This window comes from Bufo gargarizans, chromosome 8 (assembly GCF_014858855.1).
Source record: "Bufo gargarizans isolate SCDJY-AF-19 chromosome 8, ASM1485885v1, whole genome shotgun sequence".
Lineage (NCBI taxonomy): Eukaryota > Metazoa > Chordata > Amphibia > Anura > Bufonidae > Bufo > Bufo gargarizans.
Window position 1 is genome coordinate 11105241 of NC_058087.1, and position 20591 is coordinate 11125831.

Here is a 20591-nt window from a genome sequence, read left to right on the forward strand (position 1 = left end):
AGAACAAGAAATGTGCTTGAACGGACACTAAATAACTCGCCCAGCTACAGCACTAAGGACAGATTTAGCTGGATATGAATTTGAGGCCTAGTATTTAGGCGCTGGGTGACAGGTATGGGTTTAGTGACAGAATTAGACTTGGAAATGCACAGTAACGGGAGTGTGAAGTTATTCTGAATGTCCCTATGTGCACCTTCAATATGATCTACCCTTTTAGGGATAGATTTCAAATAGCTCTGATATAGCAGAAACCACTAAATTATGAAATTGCTAAATTGGGAATTGTATTTCAACCCAGAACAAGAAATGTGCTTGAACGGACACTAAATAACTCGCCCAGCTACAGCACTAAGGACAGATTTAGCTGGATATAAATTTGAGGCCTAGTATTTAGGCGCTGGGTGACAGGTATGGGTTTAGTGACAGAATTAGACTTGGAAATGCACAGTAGCGGGTGTGTGAAGTTATTCTGAATGTCCCTATGTGCACCTTCAATATGATCTACCCTTTTAGGGATAGATTTCAAATAGCTCTGATATAGCAGAAACCACTAAATTATGAAATTGCTAAATTGGGAATTGTATTTCAACCCAGAACAAGAAATGTGCTTGAACGGACACTAAATAACTCGCCCAGCTACAGCACTAAGGACAGATTTAGCTGGATATAAATTTGAGGCCTAGTATTTAGGCGCTGGGTGACAGGTATGGGTTTAGTGACAGAATTAGACTTGGAAATGCACAGTAGCGGGTGTGTGAAGTTATTCTGAATGTCCCTATGTGCACCTTCAATATGATCTACCCTTTTAGGGATAGATTTCAAATAGCTCTGATATAGCAGAAACCACTAAATTATGAAATTGCTAAATTGGGAATTGTATTTCAACCCAGAACAAGAAATGTGCTTGAACGGACACTAAATAACTCGCCCAGCTACAGCACTAAGGACAGATTTAGCTGGATATAAATTTGAGGCCTAGTATTTAGGCGCTGGGTGACAGGTATGGGTTTAGTGACAGAATTAGACTTGGAAATGCACAGTAGCGGGTGTGTGAAGTTATTCTGAATGTCCCTATGTGCACCTTCAATATGATCTACCCTTTTAGGGATAGATTTCAAATAGCTCTGATATAGCAGAAACCACTAAATTATGAAATTGCTAAATTGGGAATTGTATTTCAACCCAGAACAAGAAATGTGCTTGAACGGACACTAAATAACTCGCCCAGCTACAGCACTAAGGACAGATTTAGCTGGATATAAATTTGAGGCCTAGTATTTAGGCGCTGGGTGACAGGTATGGGTTTAGTGACAGAATTAGACTTGGAAATGCACAGTAGCGGGTGTGTGAAGTTATTCTGAATGTCCCTATGTGCACCTTCAATATGATCTACCCTTTTAGGGATAGATTTCAAATAGCTCTGATATAGCAGAAACCACTAAATTATGAAATTGCTAAATTGGGAATTGTATTTCAACCCAGAACAAGAAATGTGCTTGAACGGACACTAAATAACTCGCCCAGCTACAGCACTAACGACAGATTTAGCTGGATATGAATTTGAGGCCTAGTATTTAGGCGCTGGGTGACAGGTATGGGTTTAGTGACAGAATTAGACTTGGAAATGCACAGTAGCGGGTGTGTGAAGTTATTCTGAATGACCCTATGTGCACCTTGAATATTATATACCCTTTTAGGGATAGATTTCAAATAGCTCTGATACAGCAGAAACCACTAAATTTTTAAATTGCTAAATTGGGAATTGTATTTCAACCCAGAACAAAAAATGTGCTTTGACGGACACTAAATAACTTTCCCAGCCACAACAGGACAGCGGTAACGAGAGATTTAGCGGGATATAAATTTGAGGCCTAGTATTTAGGCGCTGGGTGACCGGTATGGATTTAGTGACAGAATTAGACTGGGATATGGCCAAAAAATAACCACACTATTGCTGGTTAAATGCACTTGGTGATGGGCGCAGCTTGCCCCTGATGTAGTATATGGCCAAAAAATGAACAGACTATTGCTGGTTAAATGCATTTGGTGTCACAGCTTGACCAACCACACTACTGAGGGTTAAATGCACTTGGTGACGGGCGCAGCTTGCCCCTGATGTAGTATATGGCCAAACAATGAACAGACTATTGCTGGTTAAATGCACTTGGTGACGGGCGCAGCTTGCCCCTGATTTAGTATATGGCCAAAAAATGAACAGACTATTGCTGGTTAAATGCACTTGGTGTGATAGCTTGACCAACCACACTACTGAGGGTTAAATGCACTTGGTGACGGGCGCAGCTTGCCCCTGATGTAGTATATGGCCAAAAAATAAACAGACTATTGCTGGTTAAATGCACTTGGTGTGACAGCTTCACCCTGATGTAGGCTTTAGCCAAAAAACAAACGCACCATTGAGGGTTAAATGCACTTGGTCGCAGCTTGTGCTGGCGCACCACAAGACACAAAATGGCCGCCGATCACCCCAGAAAAATGTGACTGACAAACGGTCTGGGCAGCCTAAAAACAGTGAGCAATTGAGGATCAGCAGCTCAATGATCCACAGCTGCAGATCGATCAGTTAATCAAGTCCTTTGGAGGAGTTAATCTGCCTAATCTCGCCCTACTGTCGCAGCCGCAACCTCTCCCTACGCTAATCAGAGCAGAGTGACGGGCGGCGCTATGTGACTCCAGCTTAAATAGAGGCTGGGTCACATGGTGCTCTGGCCAATCACAGCCATGCCAATAGTAGGCATGGCTGTGATGGCCTCTTGGGGCAAGTAGTATGACGCTTGTTGATTGGCTGCTTTGCAGCCTTTCAAAAAGCGCCAAGAAAGCGTCACAAAAGCGCGAAGAAAGCGACGAACACCGAACCCGAACCCGGACTTTTACGAAAATGTCCGGGTTCGGGTCCGTGTCACGGACACCCCAAAATTCGGTACGAACCCGAACTATACAGTTCGAGTTCGCTCATCCCTACCTATCAGTGATTGACAGCTATCTCTGTATACACAATCATAGAGGGAAGGCTGTCAATCACTGATAGGACCGCCCCTGGACTTCAAAGCCCAAAATGAGCAGGAATATAAATGGAAAAAATACAAGTTGTACTGAATCTTTTCCCTTTAAAACTATATATTAACCTGCTCTACAACATGCTGCATGCAGCTCAGACACCACATTCAATGTGAAAGGTCCCCTTCAAAAGCAGAGGTAATAGAGCTGAATTTGTTGTGTAAATACTTATTTTTTTCTTTAAAACTCTCTAAAAGATATTCCCAATATTTTACTTGCCGTCCTGCAGATACCATATTGTAAAGGCAAACAGTTTTGCAGCATCAGCCCTGCTATACATGATGCATGGTAGACATATGTACATACTATAGCACATTTTTGGACACACATCAGAATTTTATTTTTTAAATCTTCTGTTGCGTGTCTTGTCTGAGTTACATGTTTTATTGTAAGTCTGAAAATTAAAGGATACCTGTCAATACAGGTAGATGTATGTTTGATGTAGTAAATCAGTGTGTAATCTGCATATTTTCATTATGTAACCGAATGGCTGAGCTCTTATCATGCTGTGTGCGCTGAACAATCAGATTGCTTCCCCTGCTGCTCCCCTCTCTCTTTCACAGCAGTCTGGTACACAGGCAGAGACAGAGAAGCTGCAGCACCATCCCCCTCCTCCCATCCCTTTGTTTTAAGTTTCTTTGTTACTAAAGACAGTTTTTTTTTTTTAAGAAGGTATGTGACAACCTTAAACCTAAATGTAATCAGAAATATATGATATCACTTATTAGTGCCATATATGTTTTACAGGAACACCCTTCGTCTTCGTTCCAAATCCCAGCTCTCTAATGTTTTTCCAGATGCCCTGTCTGCTACTGTAAATGGGTCACCTGGTCTACAAATAAATGAAACAGATGAGTCAGAGGACCTTGATCAATCACAGACTCAAAAGAAGGTAACAATGACATCACTGCATGCACTTCAATACCTGGATCAGGGCCGTCTTTAATATTGATTGGACCCTGGGCAAGAATTTACTTGGGCCCCCTGGATCCCACCTTCCCACACCTTAGCAGGCAATCACGCCCTCCACCACAACACACAACACCCCCCTTCTCCAACCACCCAGCACTCTTACTCACATAAAACAAGTAATATATATAATATAGCTTACAGTGAATTACTGTAAATACTTACAGTTCTGAAGACTCCAGCGGCTCAGGATCAGTGTTCTGTGCAGCTGGGCTCAGGCTGGAAGTGGGCACCGCTCTGCAGTTCAGGAAGGAAACCGGAGCTCGGCTCACCCTAGCATTACATTGCCTCCGCGTGACGTCACGGTGCGCGGCGTACGCAAAGGGCAGGGGAGGTCGGAAGGAGGAGCAAGCAAGTAAGTCCTTTACTATGCGAGCCATGCCGCTTGCATAGTGAAGTATAGGATCGGGACACGGAGCCGGCAGGGCAGAGGCAAGATATTTTACGACGATGTCATTGAATTTGTGGGGAGTGACCAGCAGGTGTCACGGTCATATTGGTGTTTGACCGTGACACGGTTGTCCGTGCAGACTCGTTGCTTGTGGCAACGTGTTGTTGGCAGTTTGCATGTAGCACTTCCCCTTTTAGGTTTGCCTCCCTGCTGTTTGGTGAGAAAGGGGTTAATCTTCTTGCTAGTGGGGATTAAGGTGTTTCCTGGGTGTGGCCACGGGCTTGATATATACCTGTGGCTTGCTGGCTGGGGGCAGTTGTACTACAGCCTTGCTTGGGATTGGAGCTTTGCTCCTTGCCTGGGTGTTTCTGCCCAGTCCTTGAGGGCCATCTTATGGAATATAAATTGTCCTCCCTTACGTAGCCTCCATGTACCTTTACCCTCACTTGTTGTGTGGTGTGGGTTTATGTTCTGGGTATGTGAAGCGTTTTGTTGGTTGTTACATGTCTGGGCTGTTGTTGGTGTTGGTCCCTGCATGTATGCTATTCGTCACCCGGTATGTTGATACCCCCGGAAGGGGGCTTGTTTCCCAGGGGGGTAAACCATAAATCTGGATGCAGTGCTGCCTGGGGCTGCTGTGCACCTTGCTGTATGGGGCCCAGGCAGTATCAGGTGTGCTGGATTCTGGTGTGTGGTGTTGTTTGTACGGTGTCCTATTTGTTGTGTGGGCACCTGTACTTATGCACGGTTCCAGTCCTGGTGGCTGCGGCAGGTAAGTGTTTTTCTGGTGTTCTTGCCTGCCGACTCTGTTGCTGTATTCAGTCGTCCACTTTTCCCTGCAGCTAGGCCTGTGGAGACTCTGGTACATCCGTGTCTTGGATGAACCTGGTTGTCTCTTGTCCCTGTCTCCTAACCTCAGGGATATTCAGGAATTTAAGTGTTCTGAGGTTCCAGTGTATGGGCCCTCCTACCTTAAAGGTCGGCTCATACAGTTAGGAGAACAGGGCCAGATTTAGGGATGCTATAGGAGGTGACCAGCTCCCTTTTCTTGGCAGCCTGGTCAAGCTGCTACCCCTATTCCTTTTACATTGTACGGTGGGGGGTTTGCCCCACTCCCAACTGTGACAGCGGGGCTTAAGAGACAGCTGCCCTCTTTGCCCCACGTTAAAGATTTCCCTGATGGGGGATATGTGGATGACACTGTTATGGAGGATCTGTGGATGATGTACTGTTATGGGGGATCTGTGGATGACACTGTTATGGGGGCATCTGTGGATGACACTGTTATGGGGATCTGTGGATGACACTATTATGGGGGCATCTGTGGATGACACACTGTTATGGGGGATCTGTGGATTACACACTGTTATGGAGGATCTGTGGATGACGCACTGTTATGGGGGCAACTGTGGATAATGCACTGTTATGGGGATCTGTGGAGATGCACTGTTATGGGGCAACTGTGGATGACGCACTGTTATGGGGAGCAACTGTGGATGACACTGTTATGGGGACATCTGTGGATGACGCACTGTTATGGGGGCATCTGTGGATGACGCACTGTTATGGGGCATCTGTGGATGATGCACTGTTATGGGGGCATCTGTGGATGATGCATTGTTATGGGGGCATCTGTGGATGATGCACTGTTATGGGGGCATCTGTGGATGACACTGTTATGGGGGAATCTGTGGATGACACTGTTATGGAGGAGATCTGTGGATGACACATATATAGCTGGAGGAGCTCTGGAGCATGTGTCCTGGAAGAAGACCGCAAAGATTACAGCGGCTGGCATAATGAGTTCTTCGGCAATGCAGCCAGGAATCAAAGACCAGCCAAAAAAGCCAGTCTTTGTAAATGACCCCCAGTGCCTCTGAAACAACTTCTTGCCTGTTTGTAAGGGGATGCAGCTGCGCTGATTATTTGGCCGCTCAGTCGACCTGCCGGTCCTCATGCACACGACTGTAGTTTTTGTGTATTAGGGTCCATTCACATGTCCGCAGTTACGGGTCCACATTCGTTCTGCAATTTTGCAGAACGGATGTGGACCCGTTCATTTCAATGGGACTGCAAAAGATACGGACATCACATGTGTTCCGTTCAGCTTTCCAGCAAAAAAAGAGCATGTCCTATTCACAGTTTGCGGATCGCAAAACACTTACGGACGTGTGAATGGACCCTAACCCGCATTGTTTGAGGCTAGCACACTGACCCATTGATTTCTATAGGGCCATGCACACATCCGGATTTTATGTGGATCCGAGTGGCCATTCCACAAATTCTAAAACGTGTCCTATACTTGCGGAATTCACACAGACGGTATCCGTATTTTGCAGATCCTTTGTTTACAGAGCGAAACACGGACATGCCCCTCTGCCAGTCACTTCTTACCTATGCCTAGCGACCTTACTATAATGTATAGTCACTCACTGATTGACATAGGATACATATAAGAAAAAAATAGATCATTTGAGGGCCAGTTAAATAAGTGGGGAATGTATATCCCAGTATGCATATATGATTAAGATGTTATAATTTGCAGCAACATAGCCATCCCAGTGTAAGGTACAATGAGTCTAGACACATTTTACTCATGAGAACTAGCCGCACACGAGGCTCTCCCCATCTATATGTGAATAAAATATGTGAATGAAGCCCGCCATTCCAGCACCAGTCCCTGAAGCGTGTTCTGCAGCCTGCAGGAGTTTGGCCTCTGCCGCGACCTGTATCTGCGCTTTGTATACCAGGGGCTACGGAAGAAAGTGAGCTGCCCTAGTGAGGACAGGGCACAGGAGTCCTGAGCATGGCACACAATGTGCAGAACGTTACCCTGGCATACCCTCCCAATTACCTGCCACATGTGCCTAGGCAAGGACAGGGCCGTCTTTAACGCGACGACACCGTCACAGAGCTGTCTTGGGGCCCCCCAGGAGCAACTGGACCTGGGGCAACTGCCCTTTGCCCCGCGTTAAAGATGGCCCTGATCTGGTTACATGTCAATTCAAAACCAGGTGTAAAAAATATATAAAATCTGATCAACATAGAGCAAACACTGGTCCTGTCAGTTTTCTGAAGAGCTTCTATAAGATGGCCATGGCGTTTCCTCATCCTGTTTTGGGAGCTGTTCAAAAGTGCTCACCATCTGTATGGCAATTAAGATGCCTTTAAGCTGTGCTTTTTCATGTGTCGGAACATGACATCCTGGGACTGGAGCCAGTCAGAAGTATTAAAGCACAAATACTATGATCATCTTCATTAGAGAGATCTGTCTGGTGATCCCTTTAAAAACTGGCAAATGCTTCTCTCACCTCTGGCTAGGGTGAGCCAGTGATAAAATAGTACATTATCATGGTGCAATTAAATATTACATAACTCAGTGTATGCTCCTTGGTAAGGACATTTTCTGTGTAGCAAGTATTATTTTATAAATCAAATACATCTACTTTTCAGTGTTTTAGAAGTACCAGTTATGACCAACAGGTGGCAATGTAGAGACCTCCGTTTTTTAAATGTACATTATTATCCTTGGAAATATGTGTCATACAATAAGAAAAGCATTATTTTCTTGATATTTTTTTATTATTTATTTTAAGAAAGGAATATGAAATGATGGTGATGGAATTACTCTGCAGATTTTACACATGAAATTTCACATGGAAAGTCACCTGAAGCTACCTTTCAATGTTAGCTGCTTAGACTAATAACCTTGTGATTGTAACCTTATGATTACCAGAAAAAGAAGACGAAAGAGAGGAATGTAATTATGAGGATACTGAAGTACAATGCTACGGAATGGCCATACCTTGTTTTAGGATCTATAGGAGCAGCCATTAATGGAACCCTTACTCCACTTTATGCTCTTCTGTTTAGTCAGATACTTGGGGTAAGTAATGACCCTAAACCAAATAATCTCACCACAAGTGATTCCACACTGGAAATCAAGCAGAGCTCATTTGGAGTCAATTATGAAAATTTCTTTACAAAGGGGGCATTTCTGACAATAGCTCAAAGATATCAAATGGATCTAAGGATCCTTAAGAGTATATTCCCACACTGCAGATTTATTGCAGAAATTTTGAAGGTGCATTGGTCTTGCAGAAATCCATGCACTTGCATTGACCCATGAGGGGATAGGGTAAGGACAGGAGTAGTCATGGAGGCAAGAATAGGAGTAATAGTAGTCATGGTAGTGCAGCGGATCGGACCACAGGGGCAACACGTGAGGCACAGTGGGCCGATGGGGGTAGTAGTTCATCTACTCACGGTTAGCAGAGCCTCCCTGGGCCGGTGTGCAGTGATGGGGAAGATGGCACTAAATCCTCCAGGGCACTCTCTATTGCAGGGAACACCAGCCAGATGGTGGTTGAGGTGCCCTTGATGGTAATGGGTATTTAAGGTGCTTTGGTGGCTGGGCCCCTGTGTTGTTTCGTGACGCCAGCACCATAAGGTGCAAATGTTATCCAATAAGGGCATTCTCCCTCGTGGCAGGCAAACTCTCTGCTACATTATTTGATGCAGGATGCTCTCCTGAAATATTCAGGTTCACTATGTTCCGGAAGGCATTTAGTGAAAAAGGATAATTATGGCCTTTAATCATCCAGTTACCTTTAAGTTCCTCCCGGTCACTGGTGCTTGTGAAGTCCCTTGGTTAGGCTCAGATCTTATCTACACTAGACTTTCTCTATATTCGTATATAGACTCACTTGTCTGTGCTGGGCTGCTGTGACTACTTGGTCTGTCCTTTCCAGGCTTGATCAGGGCCCGGAGGAAAGAAAGACAGCTACATCTTAGACTGAGCCGGCTCTCCTCCTCTATAAACTTCCTTCTCCTCTCTGCTTCCTACAGTACTCCTCTTGAACTAACTTTATTAGCAAACCCCAAGCTATATATAATATGTGGCGCCAGCACCACCTAGGGGCGAATAGATGTAATGACAATGCCAGCCTGAGCTTAGGAATTACAATACATTGAATACATATACAGACAATTTAAGGGGACCACCTATGCCCATATAAGTGGGACACTGCAGTAGCAGCTCTCACTCTGGCATTACCTAGGCAGTGCAGTGATGGATGGTAGTTGAGGAGCCCTTGGTGGTGTTAGTGGATTTTGGGACAAAAAGCAGATACTGGGGAGGAGTGAAGGTGCAGAGTAATAGTGCAAGGTAATGATGAGGCTGGATTTGGGGTAACAAGCTCACTGTACTGGTACTGTTACTAAGGCAATTTAAGGAAGATGACATACAAAGGTACTGTACTTGCAAAAGTGGCCAGTCACTCCAGATTACAGGCATAGTTGTCTCAAAGTTGTATACAGGGGTCTGAGCCATACCATGAATGATTCTCTGAGTCTCTACAATTAATTCAATCAAACTTCCCAAACTAGCAAAGGGGTCAAAAGCCTTTCTCACAATTCATTCTCACTTCCAAAATAATGCTAAAATGCCAAACTGCCAGGTGCAGTCTTTAACAAAAGGCCAGTCTGCTTCAGAAATATGACAGGGCATCTGAAGCTTTTCCTTAACCAAATGCAGAGAAGTCCACAGCCTCAAATACATATTGTCCATCTTGTCCATGCACTGTCCCTTTAAAATGGCCCTCAACCATCTGCAAAGTTCAAAGCTTCCTTTTCTCAGGGGTTGGCACTGGTTTTTGTCCACTATTTGTCTGACATAGCTCACAGGGTAAGTGTATTCCTATCAACTGCTTCTCAAAGGCACCAGATTCTCTGCTTAATCTTCGGCTGATGGCTGCAGGCATCTAGCTGCAATTCCTAGCCCCCAAGGGTTTGAACCAGCCCACACCCAGCAACTATCCTTAAGGAGCCAGGGCCTTAACCCTATAATGGCATACTCAGCCTTTGGGATACAAGCATGCACTCAGCATACTTATATCCAATGCAACACATTTCATCTGTTTGCTTTGTTTGTGTTTCAGACTTTTTCTCTGCCGGATGAAGCTCAGCAAACTAAAGAGATCAATGGAATCTGCGTTCTGTTTGTTATAATTAGCAGTGGTCATTTGTTACTCAGTTTTTACAGGTGAGGCTATAATAAAGTATTGCTGCTGTTTATATAGCCCTTACATATTCTACAGCAATGTACAGAGATTTTCACCATTCACATCAGTTCCTGTCCACAGCGTAATTTCCCTACCTAAGGCCACTTTCACATGGTCAGTATTTGATCAGTAGTTTGCATCAGTGTTTGTACAGAGAAAAACTATGTAAAGATTTGTGCCTCTTTGTATTTTGGACCCACTACTTGTTTTGCCTTATAAATACTCATGAAATACACTGATCAAATACTGACCAAGTGGCCCTAGACACACACTTGAGCATTCACAGGAAGCCAATTCATCTTTAAAGTTCCTTTTGCTGGGACCGATCATAGGGACAGTTATCAGTAATGAGCATTCATATAATGCTTGCTCCTGATAATTGCCCTGTTTAAATGTGCCACCAATTACCCAATAAATGAGCAAATGCTCCTCCGTTCGATGATTGTATCTTTTGGCCGGCACTCAAAATCATCATTTCTGGGCAGCATATTGTCTTGGGTAAACAGGGATCTGCTGCCCAGAAGCAATGAATCTGTAGAGGGATGAGCGACTACAGGGTCGACTGCAAGTCCCCATGTAGAGTGGATATTTGATGCATTCAAATGCAGTTCTCCACTCTGCTCAATGCCCAGTAAATTATCAGGAATACTTGTGTTAAAGGACTATTAGTATGGTGTGGGAGGAAACTGAAGAACCTGGAGAACACCCGTGCAAAAATGAGGAAAACATAGAAAGTCTATGCAGTTCATTTTCAGGATTGGAGGGGGTGGGGGGAGAGGTTGGGACGTCAATGGAAATTGACACTGTGTTCGCTTCTACTGACTCCTCTTTAATATGATATAGTAAGGACCGGAACTCGCTATTGGTAGTGATATCAAATAAATTTAATGGTCACATACAAATGGTAAATGTGACGCGTTTCGGCTATTAGAAGCCTTTGTCAAACATACTGTGTACAACAATCAAACAATTTAAATAGCCCGCGATGGAGCCGGAAATGACGTCAGGTTGCCATGACAACATTGTAAACAAAGGACACAACAGTGCAGAACTGATGATGGAGCAAGTGGATGAGCAGGTAACAATGATTGCTTAACAGGGGCACCATTTTTAGCAGTGCTGCATACTGTAGAACATAATTAACAAAGATATAATATGATATACTTAATGTTGAATGCTGTGGCTAACTGTTTAAGGAAAAAAAAGGGGTGGAAAAAACACAATTAAATTATCGGTGCACCATGCTTTATACTGCCACATTTTGCTAAAATTTATGAAAAAATGCAAGATATTGTATACAGTAGTACTGCTATTATATGGTGAACTTACGCCCTGATTAAGCAGTTAGTAACATGGATGGAGTCAAGTTCTCTGTGGAGAAAAGAAAGAAGGAACCAGTTGAGAAAAATTGCAATGCACTGTAGTTTACAAGAAGCTGTTTAAATCATAATCTCGATTTAATCCCTTAGGTTCTAGGGTTTGGAGGCGGTGAATCCAGTACGCTTCTCTTTTTTTGAGCATTTTACACCTGTCACCTCCTCTCCGGGGTAGTGATACGTGCTCTATGATCTGGAAGCGTAGTTGGGAAATGGCATGTCGGTGTTCCTCAAAATGATGTGGGATTGGTAGTAGTAAGTTTTTCTTTCTGATGGTAGATTTGTGTTTGCAGAATCGATCTTTCATCCTCATGGAGGTCTCACCGACATACACAAGACCACAGGGACACTTCAAGAGATAGATCACGAAGTTACTGTTGCAGGTAAAAAAGCCATTTATTTTAAATTTTTCCCCTGTGTATGGATGGGTGAAGTGTTCTCCTTTAATGGCACTAGAGCAGTGTATACATTGAAGGCATGGGAATGTCCCATTCTTGGGTGTTGAAAGGGTGGCCTGGCGTAGAGTATGTCTGTCACTACCTACATCAGCCCTGACCAGGATGTCTCTAATGTTTTTGCACCTTTTATAACAGATCATAGGTGGAGATTGAAATTCAGTGACATTGGGGTAAGCTCTGCTGAGGATACTCCAATGTTTGTTGAGAATGGTCCTACATTTATTGACCCAAGGGTGGTATTTAACCACAAACGGTACTCGTGGCTTTTTAACATTAGTGGTGGTACTCTCTTTAGGTGGTTTCGCCTGTTGTGTATTCAGTAGATCTTGCGGATACCCTCTGTCACGAAATTTGTCCAACATCTCCTCCTGTCGTGTTGTTTTTATGTTGGTGTCAGATACAATCCTATTCACTCTCTGTAGTTGTGAATAGGGAAGGGATTTTTTGACTGCAGGAGGATGGTTACTTGTAAAGTGCAGCAGGCTGTTGCGGTCAGTATTTTTGGTGTATAAATCTGTATGTATCTGTCCCTTCTCATCTTTTATCACCCATCTGTCAAGAAAATTAATTTTGGACATGTCTGAGTGCATTGTGAACTGCAGTTCCTTCCAGACTGAGTTGATGTACTGCATGAATTGTTCGAGGGTTCGAATGTCGCCCCGCCATACGCAAAATACGTCATCGATAAATCTTCTCCAGAAAATGCAGTGGTCCTTGTATAGAGGGTCACCGTATATGTATTCTTTTTCAAACCATGACATATAACAATTTGCATAGGGCGGTGCGGCATTCGAACCCATCGCGGTTCCCCGCTGCTGGCGAAAAAATGTATCCTGAAATAGGAAATAGTTCTCATGCAGTATTATAGTGAGCAAACTCAGGAAAAAAATGTTCTCACTATCATTGTAGGTAGACAATGCTAATAGCCACTCTACTGCTCTAATGCCTTTCTGGTGTTCAATAGATGTATAGAGGCTACATACATCAAATGTAGCCAATATATCACTTTCCCTGAGTTGGAGGTCACGTATCTGTCTGAGGAAATCATTAGTGTCAAGAAGATATGATGGTGCCTCTTTGGTCAGTGGAGTCAGTGCTTTCTCTAGAATGATGGCTGGGGCTGATAAGATGGAGTCTGTGAGTGCCACAATGGGACGTCCTGGGGGGCTGGTGAGGGATTTATGTACCTTCGGCAATGTATAGAACACAGGTGTGATGGGGTGTTGATGTATAATGTATTCCCCCATTTTCACATCAATGGTATTGTTGCTGATGTATTCATTAGTGATTGCCTCCAATTTAGCTTTGATGGTGTATACGGGGTCAGAGGGCAGTGATTGATATGTGTCAATATTAGATAATTGTTGCAAAATCTCCCCCACATAATACTCCCTATCCAGCACGACCAGGGCTCCCCCTTTGTCTGCAGGTTTCACTATGATGGATTTATCATCCAACAATTGTGTAAGTGCATCCCTTTCTAGGGTAGATAATTTTTGTGACATGTGATATTCCCCTGTCCGGAGGCCATGCATCTTTACATAGATATCACGTTGTACCAGAGATATAAATGTAAAGATGCATGGCCTCCGGACAGGGGAATATCACATGTCACAAAAATTATCTACCCTAGAAAGGGATGCACTTACACAATTGTTGGATGATAAATCCATCATAGTGAAACCTGCAGACAAAGGGGGAGCCCTGGTCGTGCTGGATAGGGAGTATTATGTGGGGGAGATTTTGCAACAATTATCCAATATTGACACATATCAATCACTGCCCTCTGACCCCGTATACACCATCAAAGCTAAATTGGAGGCAATCACTAATGAATACATTAGCAACAATACCATTGACGTAAAATGGGGGAATACATTATACATCAACACCCCATTACACCTGTATTCTATACATTGCCAAAGGTACACAAATCTCTCACCAGCCCCCCAGGACGTCCCATTGTGGCACTCACAGACTCCATCTTATCAGCCCCAGCCATCATTCTAGAGAAAGCACTGACTCCACTGACCAAAGAGGCACCATCATATCTTCTTGACACTAATGATTTCCTCAGACAGATACGTGACCTCCAACTCAAGGAAAGTGATATATTGGCTACATTTGACGTATGTAGCCTCTATACATCTATTGAACACCAGAAAGGCATTAGAGCAGTAGAGTGGCTACTAGCATTGTCTACCTACAATGATAGTGAAAAAATTTTTTTCTGAGTTTGCTCACTATAATACTGCATGAGAACTATTTCCTATTTCAGGATACATTTTTTCGCCAGCAGCGGGGAACCGCGATGGGTTCGAATGCCGCACCGCCCTATGCAAATTGTTATATGTCATGGTTTGAAAAAGAATACATATACGGTGACACTCTATACAAGGACCACTGCATTTTTTGGAGACGATTTATCGATGACATATTTTGCGTATGGCGGGGCGACATTCGAACCCTCGAACAATTCATGCAGTACATCAACTCAGTCTGGAAGGAACTGCAGTTCACAATGCACTCAGACATGTCCAAAATTAATTTCCTTGACACATGGGTGATAAAAGATGAGAAGGGACAGATACATACAGATTTATACACCAAAAATACTGACCGCAACAGCCTGCTGCACTTCACAAGTAACCATCCTCCTGCAGTCAAAAAATCCCTTCCCTATTCACAATTACAGAGAGTGAATAGGATTGTATCTGATACCAACATAAAAACAACACGACAGGAGGAGATGTTGGACAAATTTCGTGAGAGAGGGTATCCGCAAGATCTACTGAATACACAACAGGCGAAACCACCTAAAGAGAGTACCACCACTAATGTTAAAAAGCCACGAGTACCGTTTGTGGTTAAATATCACCCTTGGGTCAATAAATGTAGGACCATTCTCAACAAACATTGGAGTATCCTCAGCAGAGCTTACCCCAATGTCACTGAATTTCAATCTCCTCCTATGATCTGTTACAAAAGGTGCAAAAACATTAGAGACATCCTGGTCAGGGCTGATGTAGGCAGTGACAGACATACTCTACGCCAGGCCACCCTTTCAACACCCAAGAATGGGACATTCCCATGTCTTCAATGTATACACTGCTCTAGTGCCATTAAAGGAGAACACTTCACCCATCCATACACAGGGGAAAAATTTAAAATAAATGGCTTTTTTACCTGCAACAGTAACTTCGTGATCTATCTCTTGAAGTGTCCCTGCGGTCTTGTGTATGTCGGTGAGACCTCCATGAGGATGAAAGATCGATTCTGCAAACACAAATCTACTATTAGAAAGAAAAACTTACTACTACCAATCCCACATCATTTTGAGGAACACCGACATGCCATTTCCCAACTGCGCTTCCAGATCATAGAGCACGTATCACTACCCCGGAGAGGAGGTGACAGGTGTAAAATGCTCAAAAAAAGAGAAGCGTATTGGATTCACCGCCTCCAAACCCTAGAACCTAAGGGATTAAATCGAGATTATGATTTAAACAGCTTTTGTAAACTACAGTGCATAGCAATTTTTCTCAACTGGTTCCTTCTTTCTTTTCTCCACAGAGAACTTGACTACATCCATGTTACTAACTGCTTAATCAGGGCGTAAGTTCACCATATAACTAGCAGTATAACTGTATAGAATATCTTGAATTTTTCATATATTTTAGCAAAATGTGGCAGTATAAAGCATGGTGCACCGATAATTTAATTGTGTTTTTTCCACCCCTTTTTTTCCTTAAACAGTTAGCCACAGCATCCAACATTAAGTATATCATATTATATCTTTGTTAATTATGTTCTACAGTATGCAGCACTGCTAAAAATGGTGCCCCTGTTAAGCAATCATTGTTACCTGCTCATCCACTTGCTCCATCATCAGTTCTGCACTGTTGTGTCCTTTGTTTACAATGTTGTCATGGCAACCTGACGTCATTTCCGGCTCCATCGCGGGCTATTTAAATTGTTTGATTTTTGTACACAGTATGTTTGACAAAGGCTTCTAATAGTCGAAACGCGTCACATTTACCATTTGTATGTGACCATTAAATTTATTTGATATCACTACCAATAGCGAGTGCCGGTCCTTACTATATCATTATCTGTGGATCTTCTTCCCTGGACACGCGCACCGCACCGCTGGAAGCAGAAGTGCCGCTCGTATCTTCTCTCGGATTCTCTTTAATATGATCATAAGTATACAGTATACAGTAACTCCATGATTATTTCTAGGGATTTGCTTTTGCCAAATCTGGAGAGCTTCTGACCCGGAGACTAAGGAGAACCGGTTTTCAGGCTATGCTTGGTCAAGAAATTGGATGGTTTGATGATGCTAACAACAGTCCTGGAGCGCTGACCACCAGACTTGCCACTGACGCGTCTCAAGTTCAAGGGGTGCAGTAAATCTCTGTTTTTTTTCTTTTGTCGTTGCTGCTCTTGCAGTTTCTTGGTAAATCTATGAGGATTTCTGTTACTTGAATACGGTTTGAAAGAATGCCTAAACTAATCCAATGTGACGTGCCTAAGGAAGGCTCTAAAGGGGCGAAGCATGACATAGAGTTTCAAAGAATACTATACATAGAAAACCTGGCTCATGCACCACCTCCTTAAAAGGCTCTTCCATTAAGGCAACTTATCCCCTATTCACAGAATACGGCATAAGTGTTTGACCAGCAGGGGTCTGACTGCTGGGGCACCCACCAATCTCGAGAAAGGGGGCCCACGCTGCCCATTTGAATGGAGTGGCAGACATGCTTGGCTATCTCTAGTAGCGCCATAGAGCTGAATGGAGCAGCAGCGCACTGGTCCTATTCTTGAGACCATCAGGGGCCTCCCATGGTTGGAAACGTATCCCATATTCTTTGTTTAGGGGATAAGCTATCTTAATAGAACAAATCCTTTAAGTCCTGCACTAGGCATAAATCAATGTATCACTTTTGTCTGGAGTAGTCCTTTAAAGGACATCTGTCACCAGGTTTGTACCTATGACACTGGATGACCTGTTACATGTGCACTTGGCAGCTGAAGGCATCTGTGTTGGTCCCATGTTTATATGTTCCCGCATTGCTGAGGAAAGGGAAGTTTTAATATATGCAAATGCGCCTCTAGGAGCAACGGGGGCATTTCTGTTACACCTAGATGCTCAGCTCTCTCTGCAGCTGCCGCGTCCTCTGCACTTTCATTTATAGGGCCAGGCAGTGAAAACGTGATCACACCTGGCCCTGTCAATCAAAGTGCAGGGGGCATGGCAGTTGCAGAGAGAGCTGAGCCTCGAGGAGTAATGGCAACGCCCCTGTTGCTCCTAGAAGCTCATTTGCATATATTATAACATCACTTTTCTCAGCAATGCCGGCACATATGAACATGGGTTCAACACAGATGCCTTCAGCTGCCAAGCGCACATGTAACAGGTCAAACCTGCTGACAGATGCCCTCTAAAATAACAAACCATTATCTATCTGCAACAAGCTTTGGAGAAACCAGTAGTAGTATTTTCACTAGCGTAGCTGAGTGCACATAACTTATAGATATGTGGCTGTATATAATTACCCCCTATTGCTGTGCATCGTTATACAGTTTTCATCAGTATATAGGACTCATAGCTGATTGTATAGTAGAATATGTATTCCCCATTGATTTACTTTAAGTTTATTTTCCCCTATTTAGGCCACTGGTTCTCAGATTGGAATGATTGTCAATTCCCTTACAAATATCGGAGCTTCACTGGTCATCTCCTTCTACTTCAGCTGGAAGCTGACTTTAGTGGTTTTATGCTTCCTTCCTTTAATCGGATTGTCCGGAGTTCTTCAAGCTAAAATGCTTACAGGATTTGCAAATCAAGACAAAAAAGCGTTGGAAGAAGCTGGAAAGGTATCTCAGAGCATTTTTGTATCAGTCGGGGAAAATGATTTATAAGATAATGATAATATTAACCCGTTCCCAACCACCTCACGTATATATACGTATATAAAGTCCTGTCGACAGGACTTTTTTGTGTCATGTATAATGGAACCAAACAAAACCGTTATTTGTGGCATTGACATGTATTAGGACGGAGTAAAATGGAATGCGTCCTAAAGGCTTCTATTTTGCATTCTGTCCTAAAATTCCATTATATTCCATTATAACTCTGTAATAACGGAACCCTATAATGGAATTTAGAACGTCAATGCGAACCCACCCTAACTTGTCATTTAGATGTACAACTCTGCTCATTTTGGGCTTAGGAGTCCAGGGGGCAGTCTCAATAGTAGCACCGCCCACTGGACTCCTAAGCCCAGAATCAACAGTATTTTAGATCAATAAATGTCATGATTTGTTGAATTATTTTCACTATATAACAATATACTCAGCACCTCCTGTTCTGTAACATTTTTAACGTGCCAGGTTCCTACTACTTGACACTGGAACCTAGTCACTAGCCACTAATTCTTTAGATTAGTTTAGAAACCACAAGTGCACATACATTTGCTGTGAGGAGTGTATTTTGCAAATGCTTAAAGTTGTTGTCTCACTTTAGCAATTGACATTTATCTTGTAGAGAAAGTTAATACAAGGCACTTACTAATGTATTGTGATTGTCCATATTACCTCCTTTGCTGGCTGGATTCATTTTTCCATCACATTAAACACTGCTCGTTTCCAGGGTTTATGACCACCCTGCAATCCAGCAGTGGTGGTCGTATTAGCACACTATAGGAAAAAGCGCTGGCCTCTCTGGAAGATTGTGCATAGACCGGCCCTTTTTCCTATAGGGTGTAAGTGTGGCGTGCTAGAACAGCAGGGGTGACACGTGAGGTGCACGGTGGGCCGATGAGGGGAAGTAATAATACAGTTCATCGGTTTACTCACGGTTAGCAGAAAGCCTCCCTGGGCCGGCAGCACAGTGATGAGGAAGACAGCACAAAATCCTCCGGGGCACACTCTGTGGTAGGGGAGCACCAGCCTAGATGGAGGTTGAGGTGCCCTTGATGACGGCGGTGTTTAGGGTGCTTGTGGCGGCTGGGTCCCTTTGGGTATTTGTCGTGAAGCCAGTACCGTTTATGATGGTACAACCAGTCGTAACGGTAGTATTGAAGAATGAGGTAGACAGTGGTAGGATATGTTATTATGGGATTGTATTTTTAGTGAATATTAATTGTTATTAAATGTAAATTCACCCTATTAGGCATATTTGTTCTGTGTGTGATCCCATATGTAGAGAGTGCCCCTCATATCTCTATACAGTGGTAGGATACAACTCACAACTTTTACTGTAGCTGGTTTAAGTTGCAGCATAAACATCCAGACAGAATACAGTCCCTTGATATTTAGAAGAATTCTGTTGATCCACTGTTAATAGGTTTGGCTAGGTCCTGACTCAGGCTGTGGTTCTGTAGTACTCTTTTCGGGTATGCTTAGGCCTATAATTTCTGTATCTTCCAAGCCCTTGAACAGGTAGCTAATCTGTCTTCTATACTTTATGGTGAGGCTGCCTGTAGCTAGATTGTCCTCCACCATGTGCAAAGGTGCCCATTAAGCCTTAGGTAGTGGCTGTTATCACCGATGACTCTCTGCTTGGATTTCTTCCAGGGACGAAACTCTATCCTCTGGTTGTAGAATGAAAGGAACTAAGAGGACCACAGGAGGAAAACGCTCTCCTGCTCCTCATACCTTGGCACTACCACATAGCTGCTTCTGACTTCACTCACTACTCTGTAATGTGGAGTCTCAACTGAACTGAATCACTTCACTAGCAACCACCACAACTCCTCTCCACTCTCTCACACTAGGCCTGACTAAGGTATTTATATATATTAAGTGCTATCCCCCTCTAGTGGTGGGATGTATAAAGCGCACTTAACCAGCCTATGAGCAGGGATACAACAGGTGAAGTCATGCAGAACGAGATGCCACACAGTAATGCAATATTACAGTAATTTTGCAGTTCCCACGTGTCCTGAGTGGGACGCTGCACAAGCACGACCACCGCTGCTGGATTGCAGGGTGGTCATAAACCCTGGATACAAGCAGTGTATAATGCAAAGGAAAAATGAATCAAGCCAGCAAAGGAGGCAATATGGACAATCACCTTGTATTAACTTTCTCTACATGATAAATGCCACTTGCTGAAGTGAGACAACCTCTTTAATGCACTAGCTCAATAAGGAATCACCAAATGGCCTACCAGGATAGATCGAAAAATAAAAAGCCTGCTTACGTACCTGAGTAAGACTACCCCACTTCAGGAAGTTATCAGCATTACATATGG

General features: G+C 43.5%; 1 protein-coding gene across 1 annotated transcript in view; it reads left to right on the top strand.

The window, feature by feature from the left end:
• Nucleotides 1-20591, top strand: part of ABCB11 (ATP binding cassette subfamily B member 11) — a 142047-nt gene that overhangs the window by 98786 nt on the left and 22670 nt on the right. Inside the window, 6 exon segments of the mRNA XM_044303160.1 lie at nt 3823-3967; nt 8172-8321; nt 10375-10450; nt 10453-10478; nt 16574-16735; nt 18008-18211. Of these exon segments, the coding sequence (XP_044159095.1) occupies nt 3823-3967; nt 8172-8321; nt 10375-10450; nt 10453-10478; nt 16574-16735; nt 18008-18211 (763 nt within the window).